General features: G+C 41.9%; 1 protein-coding gene and 1 long non-coding RNA gene across 3 annotated transcripts in view; one reads left to right on the forward strand and one right to left on the reverse strand.

Annotated features, from left to right (window-relative positions):
- Nucleotides 1-8,325: 8,325 nt before the first annotated feature.
- Nucleotides 8,326-25,432, forward strand: part of LOC148152144 (uncharacterized) — a 57,904-nt gene continuing 40,797 nt past the window's right edge. Inside the window, exon 1 of the long non-coding RNA XR_015757433.1 lies at nucleotides 8,326-8,469. This is a non-coding gene — a long non-coding RNA (uncharacterized LOC148152144). The remainder of the gene's footprint in view (nucleotides 8,470-25,432) is intronic.
- Nucleotides 16,171-25,432, reverse strand: part of LOC122550368 (uncharacterized) — a 73,782-nt gene continuing 64,520 nt past the window's right edge. For both annotated transcript variants that reach the window (XM_087988098.1, XM_043691097.2), the window contains one exon: nucleotides 16,171-17,072. In XM_087988098.1, the coding sequence (XP_087844224.1) occupies nucleotides 16,991-17,072 (82 nt within the window). In that variant the 3' untranslated portion in view covers nucleotides 16,171-16,990. The remainder of the gene's footprint in view (nucleotides 17,073-25,432) is intronic.

Consider the following 25,432-nt stretch of genomic DNA (forward strand, 5'->3'; position numbering starts at 1 on the left):
CTTGGACTTGAAGAAAGTCAGATGAGCTACAGGAGAAGTTGTTCAAACGGAGAAGGAGCCCAGCTAAGTGAAGGAAGAAATGTTCAGGCCTCTACTCAAGAAACAAATAGTGATCCTTCAGCCCAACCTGATAGGGAATGGCTGTATCAAGGGATTGCACATTCCTGGTGAAGAGGTGGTGACTTGAGCCGGGAAACTGGAGATTGTGAAACTAATGTAAAATATCAGAAGAATTTCTGTGCAAGAAACTTAAGTGGGATCAGACTGAACAGGGAGGGAAATAATGACATAGGCAGAATCAAGTGCAGTACGGCAGGAACAGACTGAAATGATGGGTCTGCCAGGGCAATCCTGTGGATTTTGGGAAGGAGGTAGAAGCTGGATTGGAAAACAGTGAGATGGGATGTTATGGAGGGGATATCTCCACAGGAGATGAGGTCAGTGACAGTATTGGAAATAATAGCTTAATGTTCAATGGTTGGGTCATAATCCAGAGGAAGATGGGAGGAACTGTCCAAAGTTTGCACTCAGCCTCTGCAAGATAGATGCCAGACAACCACAGCATCATTTAAATCAGCAGGTTTGATAACAAAGTCAGGGTCAGACCTGAGAGAATGGAGTGCAGCTTTTTTAGAGGGAGTCACATTAGAGTGGGTGAGGGGAGCAGTGAAATTAAGATGGCCACACTGTCACGTTGGCAATTCTCAATGAAAAGATCACAGACTATGAAAAGACCAGAGGGAGGGACCCAGGTGAAAGGAGAATTTTGAAGATGGATGAAAGAGTCTGAGATGATTCCTGAGCATAGAAATGGGCAGGGAGTTGAAGGTGATGGAAGAAGAGTTTGTTTTAGAAGAATTGCTCCAACTACAGTTTGTAGAAGTTTCACTCAACTCATTTCTGAGATGAAAGGGTATTCTTATGAAGAAAGATTGATAAGGTTGGGCCTTTACTCATTGGAGTTTAGAAGAATGAAAACTGATCTTATTGAAAGGTTGAGAGGACTGGATGGGGACGACAATAGGAGAGTGTTTTCTCTTGTGGAAGGGACTAACACTGGAGGACTGTCCCCTTTTTGAGCCAGAGCTGAGGAGAATTATATTTTCTCACCGAGTCATTAGTAAATGGAAATCTCTTCCCCAAAAGTAGAAGAGGCTGACCTTTAATTTTTTTCAAGGCTGAGTTCAATAGATTCTTGATAGACAAGTGAATCGAGAGATATCAGGGCAGGCAGGAAGGAAAGTGGAGCTGAGACCACAAACAGATCAGCCATGATCTTATTAAATGGTGGCCCAGACTTGAAGGGCCAAATGACCTACTCCTATTTTTCTATGTCACTGAGGTAATAAGTTAGAGGCCCACATTAATGCTCAGGGGTCACAGGCTCAAATTCTATCATGGCAGTTGGTGGATTATAAATACAATAAATAAATCTGGAACATGAAGGTCATATTAGTAATGAATGATCATCAATTGTTGCAAAAATCCATCTGGTCCACTGATGCTCTTTAAGAAAGGGAAATCTGCCAGCCTTACCTAGTCTGGCCTACATGTGACTCTGAACCCACAGCCATACAACTGACTGTTAAATACCCTGTGTTGAAGTGCAGTCAAGGATGGACAATTGCTGGCCTTGCCAGTTAAAGCATAAAGGAAACAATCCTTCATGTGAACGTTTAGGCAGTGAATAGTGGCAAGCTACTTAATCATTGGAGTCTTCACAATAAAACCTGATCCGGATATTGCTGCTGGGTAATTGAACTCAGCAGTTATAGTCCTATTCATCATTGCAATTCTCAGGTCCATGGAGAGGGAGAGAAAGCAGGAACACTGGAGCACTTCCTGTGACCCTTGTTGGCAAGTCAACCTGAGTAGCCATCAAGACAGGCTCAGCCTCACTTGTTACAGCTGCCATAATTGAAGAGTTGGTTGACATCAATTGACTCACAGATGAAGAACAGCAATTCAGACAAGACCTTCAGAGAGCTTTGTGTGTCTGTGGATCACAGTAACAGCTAGTGACCCCAGGAGAGACACAGAGAGAAATCTGGCCGGATATCATTCACCACATTATTGTCAGGTGTCCACCAGTGCCACTCAGTTTCTTACAGGTTCAGTGAAGGTTCAATTACGCGTCAGGACATAACAACAAACATCTGCTTCAGTTAAAGCTGCATAATATTAAACATGGAATGCCACCATTAAAACGTATGCCTGATAAGTTGGTCCCAAAATTTTGACTCCAAGAAATGCACTGACTTTCAAAAGCAGTTCATTATAAATAAAGCTTTTGAGAGATATGGTTGGTTATAGGCACACCATAAATAAATTACAATAAATAAAAATGTGCATTTTGGGAAAGCAAATCAGACAGGACTTATACACTTAATGGTAAGGTCCCAGGGAGTGTTGCTGAACAAAGAGACTTTGGAGTGCAGGTTCATAGCTCCTTGAAAGTAGAGTCACAGGTAGATAAGCTAGTGAAGGCGTTTGGTATGCTTTTCTTTATTGGTCAGAGCATTGAGTATAGGAGTTTGGAGGTCATGTTATGGCTGTATAGGATGTTGGTTAGGCCACTTTTGGAATATGTGTGCAATTCTGAACTCCTTCCTATCAGAAGGGCATTCTGAAACTTGAAAGGGTTCAGAAAAGATTTACAAGGATGTTGCCAGGGTTGGAGGATTTGAGCTATAGGGAGAGGCTTAAAAGGCTGAGGCTGTTTTCCCTGGAGCGTCGGAGGCTGAGGGGTGACCTTAGAGAGGTTTATAAAATCATGAGGGGCATGGATAGGGTAAATAGACAAAGTCTTTTCCCTAGGGTGGGGGAGTCCAGAACTAGAATGTATTGGTTTCGGGTGAGAGGGGAAAGATATAAAAGGGACCTAAGGGGCAACATTTTTATGCAGACAGTGGTGCGTGTATGGAATGAACTGCCAGAGCAAATGGTGGAGGCTGGTACAATTGCAACATTTAAAAGTCATCTGGATGGGTATGTGAATGGGAAGGGTTTAGAGGGATATGGGCCAAGTGCTGGCAAATGGGACTAGATTAGTTTGGGATATCTGGTCGGCATGGACGAGTTGGACCAAAGAGTCTGTTTCCGTGCTGTACATCTCTGTGACTCTATGACCAACTGGACAATGACAATATTTGCCACTAGAGGGGGTGAACCCACCATCTCAGATTCAGAATGGTAGAGGTATTCTTATTTTTGACTCATTCGCATCTTCAAAGTTACATGCAGATTCCAAGGAAATCAATAGGATTTTCAAAAGGCATTATTTACAGTTTCCAGCTGATAATTGTGATGCTGTCAGCTTTTTAAATTTCTCTTGTTTGCAAGCACTAGCGGAAGTTATGTCAGCTGTGCCTCAGCTCCAGTGTTCAAAATAACTGTACTCCTGTTATTTTGGTCATCTCTTCTGGAGGCAATAACTCATGTTGGAGTATAGTTAAATGACTTTCAGCAGCCTTCTCCTTTCCATAGCATGAGGCTATGATTTATACATGAGATTAGACAATGAGTGTTGGCATGATATTTTATCAATGGGGCATTACAGCCAAACATGACTCTCTTTACCCAACACACACACACATAGTATTTTAATTCATAGTTTAATTGGATGCCTCACATTTTCCCCAAAAGCCTGCAAGCACAAACTTGATATTTTTGCCCAGACTTGTGATACTTGCAGCTGAATTTCGATGTGCAAATGTAGTTTTACAGAAAGCATTAGCATTGTTCAGCTAGTTATACTGATGGGATGGTTTGCTTTAGGTCCTAGCACACCCTATTCATAAGCTTTTCTTCAAATAATCTTGGAAAATAAAAGGACAAGTGTAAAAGCTTTATTGAAGCAAGTTTTTTTATTCACTTTATTGCCATCTATAGTATTCTTGAGAAGATGGTAGTGAGCTGCCTTCTTGAAATACTGCAGTCTATGTGTTGTAGCAGTCTATGTGCTGTAGCTTAGCAACCATAGAATGTCTAATGATAAACATAGGGAGAGAATGTTTTACCATGTAAAAAGTTCTGATTTATTTCTGCAAGCCTTGGTCAACTGTGTGCCACCGTCTAACTATAACCTATGTGAAGTGTATACTTAAATTAATAAGTATATACTGCGTTACCATCTCCACCATTGTACTCAGTATAAAAAAGCATACAAAACAACATAAAACTGTTCCAGCATTTGCCCTGCAAATAGGATTTTGGAAGGTTTCTGTAGATCTCCCATTATGTTGCTTACAGTGACCAAGCATCAGGTACTTGGGAATGGGTGGGGAGACACCTCCTCTCTATTGATTGAGATTGGAAAGAGGTTTGTGGAGAGGTCAGTGAAGAGCTGCCGAGAGGTACTGAAAGTTTCTCTTTTGGCTCCTTCTTTGTAAGTTTCATCCATTAATTATGCTTTCCTTAACCAAGGGAAATACATACCACAGTCAGATAGGGCTAGACTCCTACAGGTGGGAATGCAATGGGAGGACCTATCGAAAGCAGTTCCATCGTGAACGTACAAACTCCCTGGTGGATTTAGTGGAGTGCTCACCATAGCCCAAATGAAGTACCTCAGTGAGCACATTGGAAGTCCCGCCAACACTTGAATTTAACAGGGAAGGACAGGCCTGTGCACAGTGTACAGTCTAACAGGGTTGACCATGTGAGTTGCTGGTAAGTGAAAGGAAAGGCTGCCTCATTTTAAGCTTGAGCCAACAAGCTCGGACTACAGTTATGTCTAATTTCCAGGCATGGGGTAACAGCAGAAACATTTTTGATGGCAGCAATAAGTAGAGTCTTATTCTATGATACTGCACTGGCAACTGATGTCAAATTCAGACAAATGCAAAAATCTGACAAGGAGATGCATGTCCTTATATGTGTGGTCAAAATATAATTCTGCAAACCAAATGGTGTAAAGAAGCAGGAACAAAAACAAACCATGACAACTCCGCAAGATTTATCAGTGAATGGTTCTACTAAAGTCCATCGGAAGACAAATCCTACAGGAACTCCTCAGAGGCAAAAACAGAGTAAAAACTCATGGTGTACAGGATAATATATTGACATGGATAGAAGTTGACAGGAAACAGACAATAGTCGAGTGTGATGCTGGAAAAGTACAGCAGAATAAGCCCTTCATCACGAAACGTCGATTCTCCTGCTCCTCGGATGCTGCCTGGCCTGTTGTGCTTTTCCAGCGCCACCTCTCGACTCTTGATTTCCAGCATCTGCAGTCCTCACTTTCTCCTGGGGAACAGATAACAAGAAACAATTATTTTTTTTTCTGATTAGCAAGATGTAGTGAGTGGTGTGCCACATGGATTGGTGCTGCAGCCTCAAATTATTACAATTTATGTCAATAACTTGGTTGAAAGGATTGGAGTAATGGTTACCAAATTTGCAAATGACACAAAGGTACTTTGGAAAGTCAGTTGTGAAGATGACCTAAGGAAGCTACGAAAAAATACAGATACATTAAGCGAGTTGTCAAAGATCTGAAAAATGTTGTTAATTATGGAAAAATATGAAAAGAGCAAAGTATCTGAATGGTGAGAGATTACAGAGTTGAGATGGAACTGGATCTGTTTGTACTAGTGTATGAATCACACAGGGTTAGAATGTAGGTGCAGCAGCTAATTAGGAAAGGATAAAGGTAAGAAATGCTAACATTTATCAGGAGGGGAAGTAAATACAAAAGGAGAGGGATTATGCTTCAGGACACTGATGAGACTGCATCCAAAGTATGTGTACTGTATTAGTGACCTTATTTGATGAATGATGTCAATTCATTGAAGCATTTACCTGTACTAGATTATTCTCCACAATGTGTGGGTAGTCTTCGGAGGAATGGTTGAACATGTTAGGGCTTTATCTGTTGGAGTTTGGAAGAGCAAGAGGTGATTTTATGAAAACAAAGAATCTTGGGAGGTTTTGACAGGGTAAATATGGATGGAATGTTTTATGAGAGAATTTAGAACTTGAGGTCGCTTGAAAAATCAAGGGTCACCAATTTAAAACAGGGACAAAGCAAAAATGTTTCTCTCAGAAGGTTATAGAAACCCTCTTCCTGAAAAGGTGGTAAAAATTTTAAAACAGTTTTAAAACAAAGGTAACTAGATTCTTGTTAAACAAGGGTGAAAGTGTAAGATGAGTAGGGAAACTAACTTTTCACGATTGACTTAATTTAGTTAAAATCACACAAAGTGTACAGATTGATTAATCTGATATTTTAGTATCACCTTAATAGTCACCAATGCAAATCTTGGTAACTTAACATCATGTGACTGCTTAACTTCACTTGACAAAGAAATGCATCATGGGATTGCAAACAAAGTGAAGACAATACACTGATGTTTTAGTGTTACAGCTACAAAGCCAAGAGGCCTTGTCTAGGTCATTCTTACTTCATCACTGTAAGAACATGTGATCTTTAAAGGCAGAGTTGATATATGCCTGAATTGTCAGCCCTGCTCAGGAAATCATAGTCACAGTTGTGCTGCTAGACTGGTGTGCTTCAATTTGTTTAGAAATGAATTAATTGCCTAAAAGTAAATATTGAATTAGAGTTTACTTTGTAAAGTTTGTAATTGCACAATCCTTTAGCTTTCCATTACTTAAGACTACATACAGAAAACTATTTCACTACCTCACTCATGTTCATTACCCTGTACAACAACTGCTTTTAAACTGCATAGGTTTGGAATTATAAATAACTTATTTTATATCTATTGCCTGAAAGAAAAAGATGGTATAAACACTTTCCAAGCATTCAAACACAGCAGAAATGAAAACAGAGAGTTCAAGTAACAACAAATAATCAATGATCAAGAAGTGTATAATTTAATGAGAACTTTGCAATTAAGTGAACTTGAGAAATGATCTCATGAATATCAATCTCTGGGTCCTGCTTCCCTTTTCCCCAACAAGAGGTCAAGAACATTGCCAAATATCTTATCTTAATTGAAAGTTATATAGAGCCAATAGTAAAGAAGAAGGCATCCCCATGGATAAGAGGCAACTTAAGGAACCAGTCAGGATATTAGCAGGGGTGACATCAGTCAATGTCCATTACCTTAAGAGCCAATTAGAGATTAATCATGAAAGGCCCACAATGCATTGGAGACAAAGCGTGAGCAGAGACTGACTGACTGAGTGAACCTGTGTCTTGAGTTGAACCATAAAGCAAGTTGCCACCCTGCTTGAATGGGTATTATTCATAACTTGTGAATTTTCTAGTTACTGAACTAGACAGTCTCCTGTTGCCTTATTGGCCAAAGTTTCAGCAAACAGTGTTCCAGTCCCTAAAACACCAACTGACAATTACCTTTTTATTTCATGACACTGAAGAAATTTTGGATCCAATTTAATCATCGTTTACAAATGAGCTTTGAAGTTTTTGAGCAGACTGCCACTTCAGCACCTGTAGAAACCTTAAGTTTCATGTGGGCTAAATGTACTTCTTGTTTGAATATAAATGCAAATATATGATATACAAATGTCTCTCATAGGGGCTCATAGGCACATGCACTTCGGTTCACTTCAATAAAGATCTCATGTTGGATATACTGTTGCGTCGCACACTTGAACTATGGTGTCAGAAAAGAAACAAAGTGAGTAATAGAAAGCACAGCTACAGTCAGTTGTTTAAAGGTAAAATCCGTGGAAAGATACAAACCAGTCAAATCTCAAATGTGGCATAAGCAATCCAGTAACCATTACTCAATGAGTTATAAGCACTGCAATTGTAGTAGCAGCAATAATACAAGATAGAAACAATACTGGCTAATGATAAAAGCCCTTGCAAAATTTGGTATCATAAACAGAAAGTGCTGACATTTCACGTGTAATAATTAAAATAAGAATGGGTAAATACAACATTGATGTAGGGTTATAACATAAACTCTGTGTGGAATTTTAAGAACAAACCAACTTAAGTATTGGCATGACAATGTTGTAACATTCCTTTCCCTAAATGCTACGTGGCACTAGTGCATACATGGATGGCAACTCCACGGAATATGGCTCCTTGAAAATTCACCAAAACATGTCAAACCTTCATTGTACTTTCACACACAACACATTACAGTATACTAAACAAACAGATACCAGGAAACACACCTGAATCTAAAGGCAGAATGTTCCCAAATTTCTTTAGCATAGGAATGAGCATGTTAGTTGGTGACTGACATGTCACCTCATTGACCTGTATGTCCAACATGATGTCTTTATTGAAATGATCCTAAGATATCTGCCTAGAGTGCATGTCCTGACAGGCCCCAATGAAAGACATAGAAAATTATCCATTGCCCACTAATCAGCTGTAAGAACGGTCACATTTGCATTTATTGGTGAATCGTAGACCTTTATATTGGCAATCCAGATCCTGACTGACCAATCATAAACCAGCAGCTTTTGGTGCTAGGCTCTGCCAGTCCAGGTCTAATCTTCGATGGATCCAGCAGTGACAAGGTAAGCAATTTTTATCCTTATTTATTGGTACAACGCTCAAGTATTTTTGAAAAAAAGTACACAATTTGTTGAAACTTTTCAACTTGCACACATCAAGACATTTTAACAAGAATATCAAAATAAAAAGAAAATGAGATTTATATTGCTGATTAGTCAAAAAGAGGATTGTGATTGGTACAGGCATTCCCATGGAAAATACGCTAGTTTTGACATTGACAGTAAACTGGCAAGCTTCTTGCTTAAATTTTAAACCATGCAAGTTGATTGATTCTGCTTAGCCAAGGTATTGCTCTTAGGAATGAACTAGAATGTCACTGACTTTGTTGAGTTCAAAAGTCATAGCATATTTGCAGGTTCCCTCTCTCTGCAAAAAAATAAAACAGGACCTCAGTGTATTAAAACATTAGCTTCTGTACACACAAATGCAATGCACTACAAACCCAACAAAGCACAATACTAAAATGGACGACCTGGGCATGCAAGACTTAAAATACACAACATTTTGTCCAGCATTAGATTTGATTCAGCAATTGGACAGCATTTGGTAAATAATTCTGAGTGTGCAGAAAACTGAAAGGTGAGCACAAAAAGCTTCAGCAGAATTTCTTTTTCTAACAATACTCAAATATTTATTCTGTTCTTGAATAGTGGGAGTCAGAGAGTTGTGCAACAGAGGAATAGACCCTTTGGTCATCCATGCTGACAAGTTTCCCAAACTAAACTAGTCCCATTTGCTAGCGTTTGGCCCATATTCATTTAAACCTTTCATATCCATGTATTTGTCCAAATATCTTTTAAATGTTATAACTATACCTGCAACCACCAATTCCTCTGGCAATTCATTTCACATACAAAACACACCCGGTCCTTTTTAAAATCTTCCTCCTCTCAACTTTAAAATCATTCCCTCTAGCTTTGAACTCCCCAACCCTCAGAAAATGACCTTTCATATTCACCTTATTTATGCACCTCATGATTTTATAAACCTCTATAAGGTTACACCCTTCAACCTCTTACAATGTAGTGAAAAATGTCCCAGCCTATCCAACCTGTCCTTATAATTCAAATCTTCTTTACCGGAATCAAACACTAAGGCCTAACCAGTATTTCATAAAGATTTTTGCATAACTTCCTTGTCTTTGTACTCTCTGAAAATGACAGAGGGAGCGGTCGAAAAAGCATGACAAGGACTTGCTACCATGTTTGTAATGTTTAATGAAAATACACAGTAAATGAGCTTGAGTACAGTTCTCCATATCTAGCAGGCTATTACTATTGCTAGAAGTTCTAACTGTACTGTAGATATCAATGAATAAGTCAATCTTTGAAGCTTCAAACGTCCTGCAGAAATAGGGTCCAATTATATTTCAAAGATTTGATAACATGGATGGGAGTGGTCTACATCTATGTTTGCCATGTCGGCCATCTGTGGATGTGTCTTAAGTTCCCACACATTTTGCAGCACAGCTCATAACAAGTGACAAATTATAAGGTGCAGATAAATAAAGCATCAATTTGTGGGGTTCAAAAAATTGAGACTGACTACTAATGCAAGTATAGGGTGAGAATATACAAAACAAACCATGATTTTGGAATGGAAAAAGAAAACGAGGTCATCTTATATCTTATATTGTGATTTATGGTATTGCTGACACATTTTTGGCAAAACACAGTGTATGAAAGATCCCATCTCAAACACATTATCATTACACAATCATTAATGACTGTACATCTACTGTATAGACGAAACAGAAATAACAATACATCTCATTCATCTGCTTTTAGAAAATTACTTTGAGAAGAGTACATGTTGGTTGTTTGCCACTAGATGCTGTCATCTCAGTTTACAGCCAGTTGGAGTCCCATTACAATAATGAACATTGCTGATAATGGAAGATCCATATAAAGATAAAGCAAAGAGGCATACCTTGCCCTGACAGCTGTCAGGCTTTTGAAGCGCTTCAATGCAGCTTCATTTCAGACCTTTTCAATCCCTTGTTTATCCAGAACAAAGAGAAAAGAATCTCTCTCTCTACTTTATATCAGTCTGAACAGGAAACCAAAGTTCTGATACACACATAAGCAATAATGTCCACAGCTGTCCCATTTACTTGGCTTAGTGCTTTTGGTCTGAGACGATTCCAGTTTTAATTTAGTTCTAAGTGGACTTATGAGATGTTTTCATTTATTCATTGGATGTGGGCGTCACTGAATTGGCCACCATTTATTGCCCATCCCTAATTACCCCAGACTGACTCCAGACATCAGTAAGAGGGAAGAAATGTAGGCCAGACAGGTTAAGGATGGCAGATTTAATTCCCTAAAGGGCATCAGTGAACCTGATGGGAATTTAACAGATCAACTGATAGTCAAAATCAGCCACATGGTTGCGTTAGGTTAGCTTTCTATTTCAGACTTTCTTTGCTAAGAATTCAAATTTTACCATCTGCCATTAGTGAGGTTTGAACTCTTGACCCCAGAATGTGAATCTGGGGTTTTGGTTGTTAGGAGGTTCTGCGCATCCTGTTTGGTGTACTTTAGGACCATAAGATATAGTAGCAGAAATGGGACATTTGGCCCATCATATCTGCTCCATTATTCAATCATGGGTCATATGTTTGTCAGTCCCATTCTCTTACCTTTAGATTAGATTCCCTACAGTATGGAAACAGGCCCGTTGGCCCAACAAGTCCACACCAACCCTCCGAAGAGTAGCCACCCACACCCATTTTCCCCTGGCTAATGTACCTAACACTATGAGCAATTTAGCGTGGCCAATTAACCTGACCTGCACATCTTTGGACTGTGTGAGGAAACTGGAGGACCCAGAGAAAACCCAAGCAGACACAGGGAGAATGTGCAAACTCCACACAGACGGTCTGTCTGAGGCTGGAATCGAACCCAGGTCTCTGGCACTGTGAGGCAACAGTGCTAACCACCGATCCACCATGCCGCCTCTGCCTTCAGCCTGTAACACTTGATCATCTTACTACTCAAGAATCTATCTCTGTTTAAAGACACTCGATGACGTGGCCTCTCCAGCCTTCTCCAGCCATAAGTTCTACAGATGCATCACGCCCTGGATAAAGAAATTGCTCATCTCAGTTCTAAAAGGTTTTCTCTGCACTCTGAGGCTTTGTCCTTATCTCTCTGAAAACATCTTCTCCAGACCTCTCAGTATTCTCTAAGTTTCAATGACATCCATGCTACTACCTTGCCCCTAACACGTATTTAGTAACCTCCTATGCAGTCAAAGGTCTTCTGGAAATCTAAATAGATCAAATCCACTGGCTTCCCTTTGTCCAACTTACTCCTTACCTCCTCAAAAGAATTCCAAGATTTGTCAGATGTGACCTCCCCTGATGAAGCCATGCTGACTCTGCTCTATCTTACCAAGCCATTACTATTCTCCTTATCCACTCATGACTGTGTGGCCAAATTCAGCTCTAACTCCAGTTACAAATTTGCCGATGACACCACCATAATGGGTCAGATCTGAAACAACGGTAAGACAGTGTGTAAGAAAGACATAGACAGCTTAGTGGTATGGTGTAAAGACAATAATCTCTCCCTCAATGTCAGCCAAACAAAGGAGCTGGTCATTGACTTCAGGAAGTAGAGTGGAGGAAGTAGAGCGGAGGTGGTCGAGAGCATCAAGTTCCTAGCAGTAGATGTCACCAATCTATCCCTGACCATCCACGTCAATGCTACAGTCAAGAAAGCTTCTCCTTCCTCAAAAGGCTAAGAAAATTTGGCAAATCCACAAAGACTCTGACCATTTTTTATAGACGCACCATAGAAAGCATTTTTATCCAGATGCACCACAGCTCTGCCCAAGGCACAAGAAATTACAGGGTTGTGTATGTAGTCCAGTCCATCATGCAAACCAGCCTTCCTTGCAATGAGTCCATCTACACTACCCACCATCTACACTTCCCACCCTGTTTACATGCCATTCCACCCTCTTCCATCAGGCAGAAGATACAAAATTTTGAAAACACATACCAACAGATTTAAGAACAGCTTCCCCACTGTTATCAGACTATGAATCGACCTTTCATATATGAGAGTTGACCTTTCTCTGCACCTTCACTGTAGTTGTAACATTATAATCTGCATTCTGTTCTATTAGCCTGACGTACTTTTGCAAGATATGATTTGTCTGGATAGCACGCAATACAATACAATATTTTTCATTGCATGTGACAATAATAAATCAAATCAAATCAAGCATTTCCAAGTCTCTGCAATCTCATTCCTAATAATGGACTCGAAAATCATACCAATGATTTAGTTTACACTAACTGACCTATAATTTCCTGTCTTCTGCCTCCCTCCCTTCTTAAACAGTGGTGATATTAGCCATTTTCCATTCCTGTGGGATTCTCCATAACTTGAGTGATCCCTGCAAGACCATTCAATGCCTCCACAATCTCCTCAGCTATCTCCTTCAGAGCCCTGGAGTGTAGTCCATCAGATCCAGGTGATTTATCCACCTTCAGACATTTCAGCTTTCCCAGTACCTTCTCCTTCGTGGTGGCCACTACACTCATCTCTGCCCCCGACTCTCCTGAAGTTCCGATATACTATTGGTGTCTTCCACCATGAAGACGGAGGCAAAGTACTTATTTGGTTCTTCCATCATTTTTTTCTCCCCATCACTACTTCTACAGCCTCAATTTCCAGAGGTCCAATTTCCACTCAACTCACTTTTCACTGTTATATATCTAAAAACAAACTTTTGTCATCTTCTTTTGTTACTAACTTGGTTACCATCATATTTCATCTTCTCTCCCACACTGCTTTTGTAGATATCCTCTGTTGGTTTTAAAGGCTTTTCAATCTTCTGGCTTCCCATTAATCATCACCACATTGCATACTTTTCCTTTTGCCTTTATGCCATCCCTGACAGACCTTGTCAGCTATGGCTGTCTTGTCCTCCCCTTAGAATGTTTCTTCTTCCTTGGGATGAATTTCTGCTGTGCCTCCTGAATTACCCCCAGAGGTTCCTGTCATTGCTGTCCCACTGAGTTCCCTGCCAGGCTCCCCTTCCAATCAATTCTGGCTAGCTCCTCCATCATGTCGTCGTAGTTGCCTTTACTCAATTGTAATACCATTACACCTGATTCAAACATTTCCCTCTCAAACTGCAAGGTGAATTCTATTGTGTTATGGTCACTGCCTCCTTGGGGTACCTTTATCTTAAGCTTGCTAATCAAGTCTGCCTCATTACACATCATTAAATCCAGAATTACCTCTTCCACAGTAGCTGTACCATAAGCTGCTCGAAAAAAACTCTTGTAGACATTCTACAAATTCCTTTTCTTAAGATCCGTTACCAACCTGATCTTCCCAGTCCACCTGCATAATGAAGTCCCCCATGATTATTGTAATAGTTCCTTTCTTACACGCCTTTTCTATCTCCTGCTTTATTTTCTTCCCCACATCCTGATTACTGCCAGGAGGCCTGTACAGGTATACAACTCCCATCAGGGTCTATTTTCCTTCGTGGTTCTTCAACTCTTCCCACACAGATTCTACGCTTCCATCTATATCTCACTTCTTGCTGTAGATTTGATTCAATTTTTTACTAACAAGGCAACCCTGTCCCCTCTGCCCATTTGCCTGTCCTTTCAATAGGACTTGTACACTCGGACATTTAGTTCCCAGTCCTGATCCCCTTGCAGCCACATCACTGTGATACCCACAATATTGTGATACCTGCCAATTTCAATCTGTGCTACATTTACCTTGTTTTGTATACTATGTGCACTTAAGTATGACACCTTTAGTCCTATATTGACTGTCCCCTTCTTTTGATCTGTTGTGCTGAAGTTAGATTCCTGAGCCTTTTCAAAGTCTCTGCCATATTACTTGTTGTGGAAAGTTTATTACCCTCCCCTGATCACTCAACCCCATCCCCACCCCCACACACCCCACCCTCCAACTCCACCACCCGTTGTTTAACTAGTTTAAGTGAGGCAGACTTGATTAGGGAGCTTACAGTGAAAGAACCCCTAGGGGACAGTGACCATAACATAATAGGATTCACCAGCAGTTTGAGAGAGAGAAGCTTGAATCAGATGTTATGGTATTACAATTTATACTTTCTGCTCAGAACCTGATCCCAGAGCAGTTCCGACACATTAGATTCAGTTTCTGGAAGCTTGCATCCCGCGCTGACCTCAGAGCTCAAAACAGCAGAAAAAATATATAAGCAGCAACGTGGATTACTGTCCACTGCCATTTCACTATTACTCTTACACTACCACCTGACCACCAACACACCTAACATAACACCCATCCATTTTATTGAAATTCTTGTCAGTAAAGGCCAAAATTTGAAGCAGTTCACAACAGCAAAAACCTCACAAAGAACCAGCACAGTGATTTGCTGGTACTTCTGTAATAGGAGTCAGGGAAACTCACAGGAGATCTGGATTGCATCATCAATTAGTGATGACATTTCTGATCAGGCTGCACAGGACTACGATTGCCAAACAGGTATTTATAGTAACTTGCCAGTCAGGAAGGGACTGACACAGAACTGCTGTAAATCCCCAGCAAGTTCAGGAACGTGAACGGAACATTCCCCTCTGAGCTGCATGTGACTCTGGTTTACACAATGTTCGTACTAAGTGGATGGTAGAGTTTCCAATTTCCTGTTGTATTTGCAGAAGGATCAATAGAAACCCCAAAAGGCATGAAATGTTTCTCCCCTTTTCTTTGGGGACTGGGTGGGGGCTGGGTCAGCCAATCCTTTGCTCAATTGGATAGAAAATTGGGGACGTCTCACAGACGTTTGAAACATGAGACTGTGCAGGCCAAGGCCAAGCAATTGAAGGTCTTTAAGACAGAAATAGATAGATAGGTTCTTACTCGGTAAGGGGATAGAGGATTTCAGGGAGAAGGCAGGAGAACAGGGTTAAGAAACATATCAGCCATGATGGAATGGCAGAACAGACTCAATGGACCGAATGGCTAATTCTGCTCAATTATCTTATGGCTTTATGGTATTATGATGTCTCTGAGATGGGATTCTAGTAGATGTTCTCACTGAGATCATGGAGAACAGCATGAAGGCAGCCATGCCTAACTATCAACTTCAGTCCTTTATTTAAAACCCACTTTTTAGGGGTTTTATGCTTTCCTATTTGTGCCTATGAATCTGAGGAAGTGAAGGCATTAGACCTGCCACCAGCTTGTGCAGAGCCACTGTCTAAGTAACAGAACAGCAACCATCTCTACTTCCTAATGCATTTTTCAAGGTACATTCTGGTAGTCTCAGGAAAATGGAAAGGATCAGAATTCTCTTCTTGACCTTTGTATCGGGGCAAACTGACCCCGGGAAAATCATCTCCAACCAATGTATGTGAATTGGTGATGGTGACAGAGATTTTCTGCAATTCTATATCTTAATAGAAAATCTTTTTATTTTAATTATAAAAGTTTTGTGTTCTTGTTAGATTTGATGATTTGGAGATGCCGTTGTTGGATTGGGGTGCACAAAGTTAAAAATCACACAACACCAGGTTATAGTCCAACAGGTTTAATTGGAAGCACACTAGCTTTCAGAGCGACGCTCCTTCATCAGGTGATTGTGGAGGGCTCGATCGTAACACAGAATTTATAGCAAAAATTTACAGTGTGATGTAACTGAAATTATACATGTTCCAATTAAACCTGTTGGACTATAACCTGGTGTTGTGTGAATTTTAACCTTGTTAGATTTGAATTGGCTGTATCATCCCACACACTATTGGCTATTGTCACTGTTTATTAAGTCAAACACCATCAGATCTCCATGCATCATCAACCTGCAGTCTTCTTTTCCTCTCTTTTGTTTCATCAACTTAGCAATATATATTTCTTTTAAAAATCATTCATAGGATGTAGGTATTGGTCACAAGGTCACAACTACTCATCCTGAACTGAGCTTGATAAGGCGGTGGTGAATTGCCTCTCATAACACAGTAGTCTGTGCATATTAGGTACATCAACAGAACTGTGGGGAGAGGCCATTCCAGGATCGCAGCCCAGCAACAGTGAGTGAACAACGATAAAGTTCCAAGTCAGGATGGTTTGCTGCTAGAGGGAATCTTGTGTGATGTTTCAATGCCCTCATTCCTCCAGGTGGTAGAGGTTGTTTGGAAAGTGCCATTAAAGGAGCCTCGTCAAGTTGCAGCAATGCATCTTGTACAAATAGCTACCGATGTGTGTTAGAGGAGGAGAGAGTGAATATTTAAGGTCATGGATGGGACGAGATTGAGTGCGTTATTTGTCCTGGATGGTGTGGAGCTTCTTGAGTGTTGTTGGAACCACACTCATCCAGGCAAGTACTCTAACAAATTCCTGACTGGTGCCTTGTAGACAATGACTGAACTTTGAGAGACTGAACATGAGTTACACCATAGTATTTATGTTGTTGATACAGTCAAATTCTTAGTTAATGATAATCCAGAGGGTATTGATGAATGGAGATTCAATGGTGGCAATGTGGTTGAATATCCTGGGGATTTGGTTAGATTCTTTCTTGTTGGAGATGGACATCACTTGGTATTTCTGTGGCAGGAACAGAGAGAATGTGACCCCATAATCCTTTTCTGTAGAATTAAAAATAATAAATATAAAAGTTAAACAGGAAATCATAAGCATTAGTAAACAATTAGTAAACATAAAAGCAAACGCACTACTTGCAGATACCAACATTTACCAACAAGTAGTGATAAACCCGACTCCACAACTAGAGAACTGAATCACAGTCCTACTCAAAAAACTTCAGAAATCTGGAGAAATGAATAAGACCGACTTAGAAAAAAAAGAAACCAGATAGATCCAATACACCACGCTTCAACGGATTATCCAAAGTTCATAAATCAGGAGCCCCCCTCAGACCCATAGTTTTGCTACCTGGAATACCAACTTACAGATTGGCCAAGGAACTATACCAAAGACTAAAACACTTAGTAGAAGACTTATGCCACTCCACCCAAGAATTCCTGAAGATCATTAAAGACACTAAGGTAGAAGAGGCTGAAATAATGGTCTCCTTTGATGTAACAGCCCTGTTCACATCAATCAACATCAACCTGGGCAAGGAAACACTGACTACACTATTAGAAAACCCAAAGACACATACACCAAACACCACCAACTTCATCAGCAAGGACAGTATCGTCAAGCTAATAGACCTATGCCTTACCACACACTTTACCTTCAACAACAAAACCTACAGAAAAACCAATGGAACACCCATGGGATCTCTGATATCAAGAATCTTAGCAGAGACAGTAATGCAGAGACTTGAACAAATAGCTCTACCAACCATCCAACCCAAACTTTGGGTCCGCTACGTGGATGACACCTTTGTCATCACTAAACAAAACAAATTAGAGGAAACCTTCAAGGCCATCAACAATACCCTTATTGGCATAAAATTCACTAAAGAGGAGGAAAACAAACTGCCATTCCTAGATGTCACAGTAGAGCAAACAGCCAGTGGGGAATTTCAAATCAGCATCTACAGGAAAACAACACATACGGACCAAATAATGAACTAGAGAAGCAATCATCCCAACATCCACAAACGAAGCTGCATCAGAACATTATTCCAATGAGCCACCACCCACTGCAGCACAGAGGAACCAAGCAGAGCAGAGGAAAATCACCTATACCGTGTATTCAAAAAGAACGGGTACCCAATGAACACGGTCCACAGATTTCTCAGCAGCAAACCCAAACAAGCAGACAAACACGTCCAGAAACGCTAGCCATTCTCTCTACATCAAAGACATCTCAGAAATGACTGCCAGACTACTCAGACCCCTTGGCATCATGGAAACCCCAAACCCACCAACACACTAAACCAGCAGCTAATGAACTTGAAAGACCCTGTACAGACAACAAGCAAAACTAATGTCATTTACAAAATACTGTGCAAGGACTGTAACAAACACTAAATTGGACAAACAGGCAGAAAACTAGCCACCAGGATACATGAACATCAACTAGCCACAAAATGACATGACCCTCTCTATTATCCTCACATACAGATGAGGAAAGACACCACTTTGACTGGGACAACACATCCATCCTAGGACCAGCCAAACAGAGACACGCACAAGAATTCCTAGAAGCATGGCATTCTAACCGGAACTCTATCAACAAACACATTGACTTGGACCTGATTAACCATCCCCGAAAAAGACAACAGAAAATGACATCACCATAGGAAATGGCATCACCACAGGAAATGGCATCACCAACCCAAAGAAACCCAAACGTAGGAATAGAGAGCAGGAATCATCAGCAGTGCTTTGTCTGAGGGCTCACTGAAGATGGAGGCCTCCATTTTGCAAGAGCAGCGAGGAGAGAAGGAGGAGTGAAGCGAACAGAGAAGGAGGAGTGAAGCGAGGGCTGCTGGGAAGGGTATATTTTCCCGCATTAAAAGGTACTTACCTCAGGAGTCGGGCCTCCATTTTGCCAGAGTGGCGAGGAGAGAAGGAGGAGTGAAGCGAGGGCTGCCAGGAAAGTAAGGGCTTCATTTATATTTGGGCAGTGGCTAAACCCGAGATACTACATGTGTAGTATCTCCCTCCCCCTCCTCTAACTGGAAGAAAAAGACCCTGTAAGGTAAGGCTTTTATTTCTTATCTTTCTGTTTCACTTACTTAAGTGCATTGTTTAGTTTTAGTTAGTTCATATAAAGCTAAGCTTACAATGGCAGGGGATCTGAGGCCTGTGGCATGTGACTCTTGCTTGATGTGGGAGCTTAGGAAAGTGTCTAATGTTCCTGACTCTTACACTTGCAAGAAGTGTGTCCAGCTGCAGCTCTTGTTTGACCGCAAGACGGCTCTGGTGCTGCGGACGGACTCACTGTGGAGCATCCGTGACGCTGACGAGGTCGTGGATAGCATGCTTAGTGAACTGGTCACACCACAGGTTAGGATTGCTGAGGGAGACAGTGAATGGGTGACCAAAAGGCAGAAAAAGAGTAGGAAGGCAGTGCAGGTGTCCCCTGCGGTCATCTCCCTCCAGAACAAGTATATCGTTTTGGATACTGTTGGGGGAGATGGCTCACCAGGGGAGTGCAGCAGTTGTCAAGATCATGGCACAATGGCGGGCACTGCTGTTCAGAAGGGCGGGAAAAAGACTCGTAGGGCCATAGTCATAGGGGATTCTATTGTGAGGGGAGTAGATAGGCGGTTCTGTGGCCGAAAACGGGACTCCCGGATGGTATGTTGCCTCCCAGGTGCTCGGGTCGGAGATGACACTGATCGGCTGCAGAGCATTCTAAAAGGGGAGGGTGAACAGCCAGTTGTCTTGGTGCATATAGGTACCAACGATACAAGTAGAAAGCGAGATGAGGTCGTGAAAGAAGAATTCAGGGGGCTAGGAGAGAAGTTAAATGGGAGGACCTCAAAGGTCTTGGATTACTACCAGTGCCACGTGCCAGCCAGGGTAGAAATGAGAAAATAGGCAGGATGAACACGTGGCTTGAGAGATGGTGTAGGAGGGAGGGGTTCAGATTTGTTGGACATTGGGACCAGTTCTGGGGAAGGTGGGACTATTACAAAATGGACGGTCTACATCTGAACCAGACCGGAACCAATGTCCTTGGGGGAATTTTTGCTACTGCTGTTGGGGAGGTTTTAAACTAATGTGGCAGGGGACTGGGAACCAGAAGGGAAAACAAGTAAGCAGCGAGGTGGAGACTGGAGACTGTAAGAATTATGAAGATAGCATTAATAAAGGGAAGAGTAGGCAGAGAACAGGTGAGCACAAAAGAACTGATGGCCTGAAATGCATCTACTTTAATGCAAGGAGTAAAGTGTGTAAGGCAGATGAACTTAGGGCTTGGATTGGTGCCTGGGTGTATGACACTATTGCCATCACAGAGACTTGGTTGAAGGAAGGGCATGATAATTGGCAACAAAATGTTCCAGGATATAGGCGCTTCAGACAGGACAGGGAAGGAAAAAAAGAGGGGGTGGAGTTGCATTGCTGGTCAGGGACGATGTCACGGCTGTGCTAAAGTAGGACACTATGGCAGTCTTGGGTAGTGAGGCATTATGGGTAGAGCAGAGAAATAAGAAGAGTGCAGTTACATTGTTGGGGCTGTATTACAGGTTTTCCAACAGTGAGCGTGAGGTAGAAGAACAAATAGGTAAATAGATTATGAATAGATGTAGAGGCAATAGGATAGTGGTGATGGGAGATTTTAATTTTCCCAACGTTGACTGGGATACACTTAGCGTCAGAGATCTGGATGGGGTAGAATTTATACAAAGCGTCCAGGAGAGTTTCCTCGAGCAGTCTGTCAATAGTCCGATGAGGGAAGGGGCCATATTGGACCTGGTACTGGGGAACGAGCCAGGACAAGTGGTAGAAGTTGCGGTGGGGGATTTCTTTGGGAACAGTGACCAAAATTCTGTAAGTTTTAGAATACTCGTAGATAAAGAAGAGAGTGGTCCTAAGGGAACAGTACTAAACTGGGCCAAGACCAATTGTATCAAAATTAGGCAGAAACTGGGAAATGTGGATTGGACACAGCTATTTGAAGGGAAGTCAACATTTGAGATGTGGGAGGCTTTCAAAGATAGGTTAATGGTGGTGCAGGATAGGCATGTCCCGTTGAAGGCAAAGGATAGGAAGGGCAAGATTCGTGAACCATGAATGACAGGAGAAATTATATGACTAGCCAAGAGGAAAAGGGAAGCGTACGTAATGTCTAGGCAGCTAATAACAGAACGGGCCCTGGAGGAATATTGGAAGAGTAGGACAAGTCTTAATCAAGGAATCAAGTGAGCTAAAAGGGGTCATGAAATAGCTTTAGCAAACAGAATTAAGGAAAATCCCAAAGCATTTTATTTTTCTATAAGAAGCAAGTGGGTAACTAGAGAAAGGATTGGTCCACTAAAAGATAATGAAGGAAGGCTGTGTGCTGAACCTGAGAGAATGGGTGAGATTCTGAATGATTACTTTGCATCAGAGGAACCTGATGAATCTTGAGATTAGAGATAGAAGTTTGATTAGTCTGGATCACGTTGGCATAAGTAGGGAAGATGTGTTGGGTATGCCAGAGGTTATTAAGGTGGACAAATCCCCAGGACCGGATGGGATCTATCCCAGGTTGCTGAGGGAGGCAAGAGAGGAAATAGCTGGGGCCCTGACAGATATCTTTGTGGCATCCTTAAATACAGGTGAGGTGCCAGAGGACTGAAAGGTTGCTCATGTTGTCCCCCTGTACAAGAAGGGTAGTAGGGATATTCCGGGTAACTACAGACCAATGAGCCTGACGTCGGTGGTGGGGAAGTTGCTGGAGAGGGTACTGAGAGATAGGGTCTATTTATATTTAGAAAAGAATGAGCTTATCAGTGATAGGCAACATGGTTTTGTGTGGGGGAGATCATGCCTTACCAACTTAATAGAGTTCTTCGAGGAGGTGACCAAGTTGTTAGATGAAGAAAAGGCTGTTGATGTCAAATACATGGACTTTAGTAAGACGTTTGATAAGGTTCCCCATTGTAGACTAATGGAGAAAGTGAAGTCACATGGTAGCTAGGTGGATAAAGAACTAGTTGAGCAACAGGAGACAGAGAGTAGTAGTTGAAGGGAGTTTCTCGAAATGGAGAAAGGTGACCAGTGGTGTTCCACAGAGATCAGTCCTGGGACCACTGTTGTTTGTGATATACATAAATGATCTAGAAGAGGGCATTGCTGGTGTGATCAGCAAGTTTGCAGATGACACAAAGATTGGTGGAGTAGCAGAAAGCATAAGGGACTGTCAGAGAATACAGGAGGATATAGATAGACTGGAGACTTGGGCGGCATGGTGGCACAGTGGTTAGCACTGCTGCCTCACAGCGCCAGAGACCCTGGTTCATTTCCTACCTCAGGCTACTGACTGTGTGGAGTTTGCACATTCTCCCTGTGTCTGCGTGGGTTTCCTCCGGGTGCTCCGGTTTCCTCCGACAGTCCAAAAATGTGTAGGTCAGGTGAATTGGCCATGCTAAATTGTCCGTAGTGTTAGCTCAAGAGGTAAATGTAGGGGAATGGGTCTGGGTGAGTGGTAGGTCGGTGTGGACTTGTTGGGCCGAAAGGCCTGTTTCCACACTGTAAGTAATCTAAAAGTGGCAGATGGCTTTCAATCCAGACAAATGTGAGGTGATGCATTTAGGCAAGTCTAATTCTAGAGCGAATTATACAATGAGTGGAAGAGCCTTGGGAAAAGTTGATGGGCAGAGAGATCTGGGAGTGCAGGTCCATTGTACCCTGAAGGTTACTGCACAGGTGGATAGAGTGGTCAAGAAGGCATATAGTATGCTTGCCTTCATTGGACGGGGTATTGAGTGTAAGAGCTGGCAAGTCATGTTAAAATTGTACAAGACATTGGTTTGGCTGCATTTAGAATACTGTGTACAGTTCTAGTCGCCACATTACCAAAAGAATGTGTACGCTTTGGAGAGGGTGCAGAGAAGGTTTATGAGGATGTTGCCTGGTATGGAAGGTGCTAGCTATGAAGAGAGGTTGAGTAGGTTAGGTTGATTTTCACTAGAAAAAAGGAGATTGAGGGGGGGACCTGTTTGAGGTTTACAAAATCATGAAGGGCATAGACAGGGTGGATAGAGATAAGCTTTTTCCCAGGGCGAAGGATTCAATAACGAGAGATCATGCTTTCAAGGTGAGAGGTGGAAAATTTAAGGGGTACACACGCGGCAAGTACTTCACACGGAGGGTGGTGGGCGTTTGGAATGCATTGCCAGCAGAGGTGGTAGAGGCAGGCACGGTAGATTCATTTAAGATGCATCTGGACAGATGCATGAGTAGGTGGGGATCAGAGGGATACAAATGCTTAGGAATTGAACGACAGGTGGAGACAGTACATTTGGATCGGGACAGGCTTGGAGGGCTGAAGAGCTTGTTCCTGGGCTGTAAATTTTCTTTGTTCTTTGTTACCTAGTATGGTAACGAAACGGCTGAAAATGAATCTTCCAGCTCAGAACCTCATCCTGAGCTACAAATCTTCTCAAAACTCGCTAATTAGTAAATAAAATGAAGATGGCTTTTTTAAAATTAAAGTATAATCATCAGACTAGGAGTTAAAAATGCCTGCATTCCCATTGGGCTAGAATTTCAACAAGGGCAATGTTTTAACTAAAAAAAAACACAAAAGAACTGTGGTTGCTGAAATCAGAAACAAAAACAGAAGTTCCTGTAAAAACTCAACAAGTTTGACAGCATCTGTAGTGAGAAATCAGTTAATGTTTTGGATCCAGTGACCTTTCTTCATAACTAATGTTTTAATGAATTGACCATATAGTGTATAAAAATAGAGTCAGATTTTGTATCCCCGTATTCTAAAGCTTTCCATCACAAAGACCACCTCCGCTTCTGTGATATTGCCCCTCTCTGTTCCTGCCTCATCCTATTGCTGTTGAAATGCTAGTCCATGTCACCCCCGGGCTATTCGGATGCTCTCCAGGCCAGGCTTGCATACTTCATGCTCTGCTGCCTGTATACTATTGCACAACAAGTTGCAGTTAGAGTCATAGAATCATACAGCACTGAAACAGACTGTTCGGTCCAACTCGTACAGGCCAACCAGATATCCTAAATTGATTGAGTCCCATTTGTTAGCATTTGGCTCATATCCTTCTAAATCCCTCTTATTCATGCACCCGTCCAGATGTCTTTTAAATGTTGTAATTGTACCAAGCTTCACCACTTCCTCTGGCAGCTCATTCCATACATGGACCACCCTCTGCATGAAAAAATTGGCCCTTAGGTGGCACAGTGGTTAGCACTGCTGCCTCACCCGGGTTCAATTCCTACCTCAGGCTACTGACTGTGTGGAGTTTGTACATTCTCCCCGTGTCTGCGTGGGTTTCCTCCGGGTGCTCCGGTTTCCAAAAATGTGCAGGTTAGGTGAATTGGCCATGCTAAATTGCCCGCAGTGTTAGGTGAAGGGGTAAATGTAGGGGAATGGGTCTGGGTGGGTTGCGCTTCGGTGGGTCGATGTGGACTTGTTGGGCCGAAGGGCCTGTTTCCACACTGTAAATAATCTAATCCTTACAGTGGACTCCCCCAACCTGGGGAAAAGACATTGGCTATTCACCCTATCCATGCCCCCTCATGATTTTATAAACTTTAATAAGGTCACTCCTCAGCCTCCGATGCTCCAGGAAAAAGGTCCCAGCCTATTCAGCTTCTCCTTGTAGCTCAAACCCTCCAACCCTGGCAACATGATTGTAAATCTTTCCTGAATCCTTTCAAGTTTACAAATACTGTGTACACATCTGGTCGCCTTTCTATAGGAAAGATGTTGTTAAACTTATGACGGTGCGGAAAGATTTACAGGGATGTTCCCAGCACCAAACCTGTGGCTGCTGGTCGCAGGCCTCCAGTTTGAAAAACAGTCCTCTACCACCACCCTCTGTCTCCTACCTTCGAACCAATTTTGTATCCAATTGCTTAGCTCCTCTGGGTTCCATGTGACTTTACCTTGCTAACCAGTCGACCATGTGGAACCTTGTTAAACACTTTGCTGAAGTCCATATAGACAACCTCCCTTCAATCATTTTTGTCACCTCTTCAAAAAAACTCAATCAAGTTAATGAGACTACCTATCTCACTAGTGTTTGCTGATCTATACTGGCGCCAAGTTCTCCACTGGCTCACATCTAACATCCTCCGGTTTGTGTTGAAATTCTTAAAGTACTTCATCTTTTCCTAACTCTGTAACCTTTGGTAGCTGCACAACCCTGCAAGAGCTTTCCCTTCCACTACATTTGGGCCACCTATCATCCAAAAGTCTTCACCTCGTCATTACTGAAGGTGCACTTGACCATCTATCCCCAAAACTCTGGAATTCCCAGGCTACACCTTTCCACTTCTCTCTCTCCTCTATTAAAAGCCATCTCTTTGATCAAGTTACATACTGGAGACCAATCGTCTTCTGTGTC

This window comes from Chiloscyllium plagiosum, unplaced genomic scaffold (genome assembly GCF_037043375.1).
Source record: "Chiloscyllium plagiosum isolate Xiang-an unplaced genomic scaffold, Cpla_swu_hap1 HiC_scaffold_1, whole genome shotgun sequence".
In the NCBI taxonomy this organism is placed as follows: Eukaryota; Metazoa; Chordata; class Chondrichthyes; order Orectolobiformes; family Hemiscylliidae; genus Chiloscyllium; species Chiloscyllium plagiosum.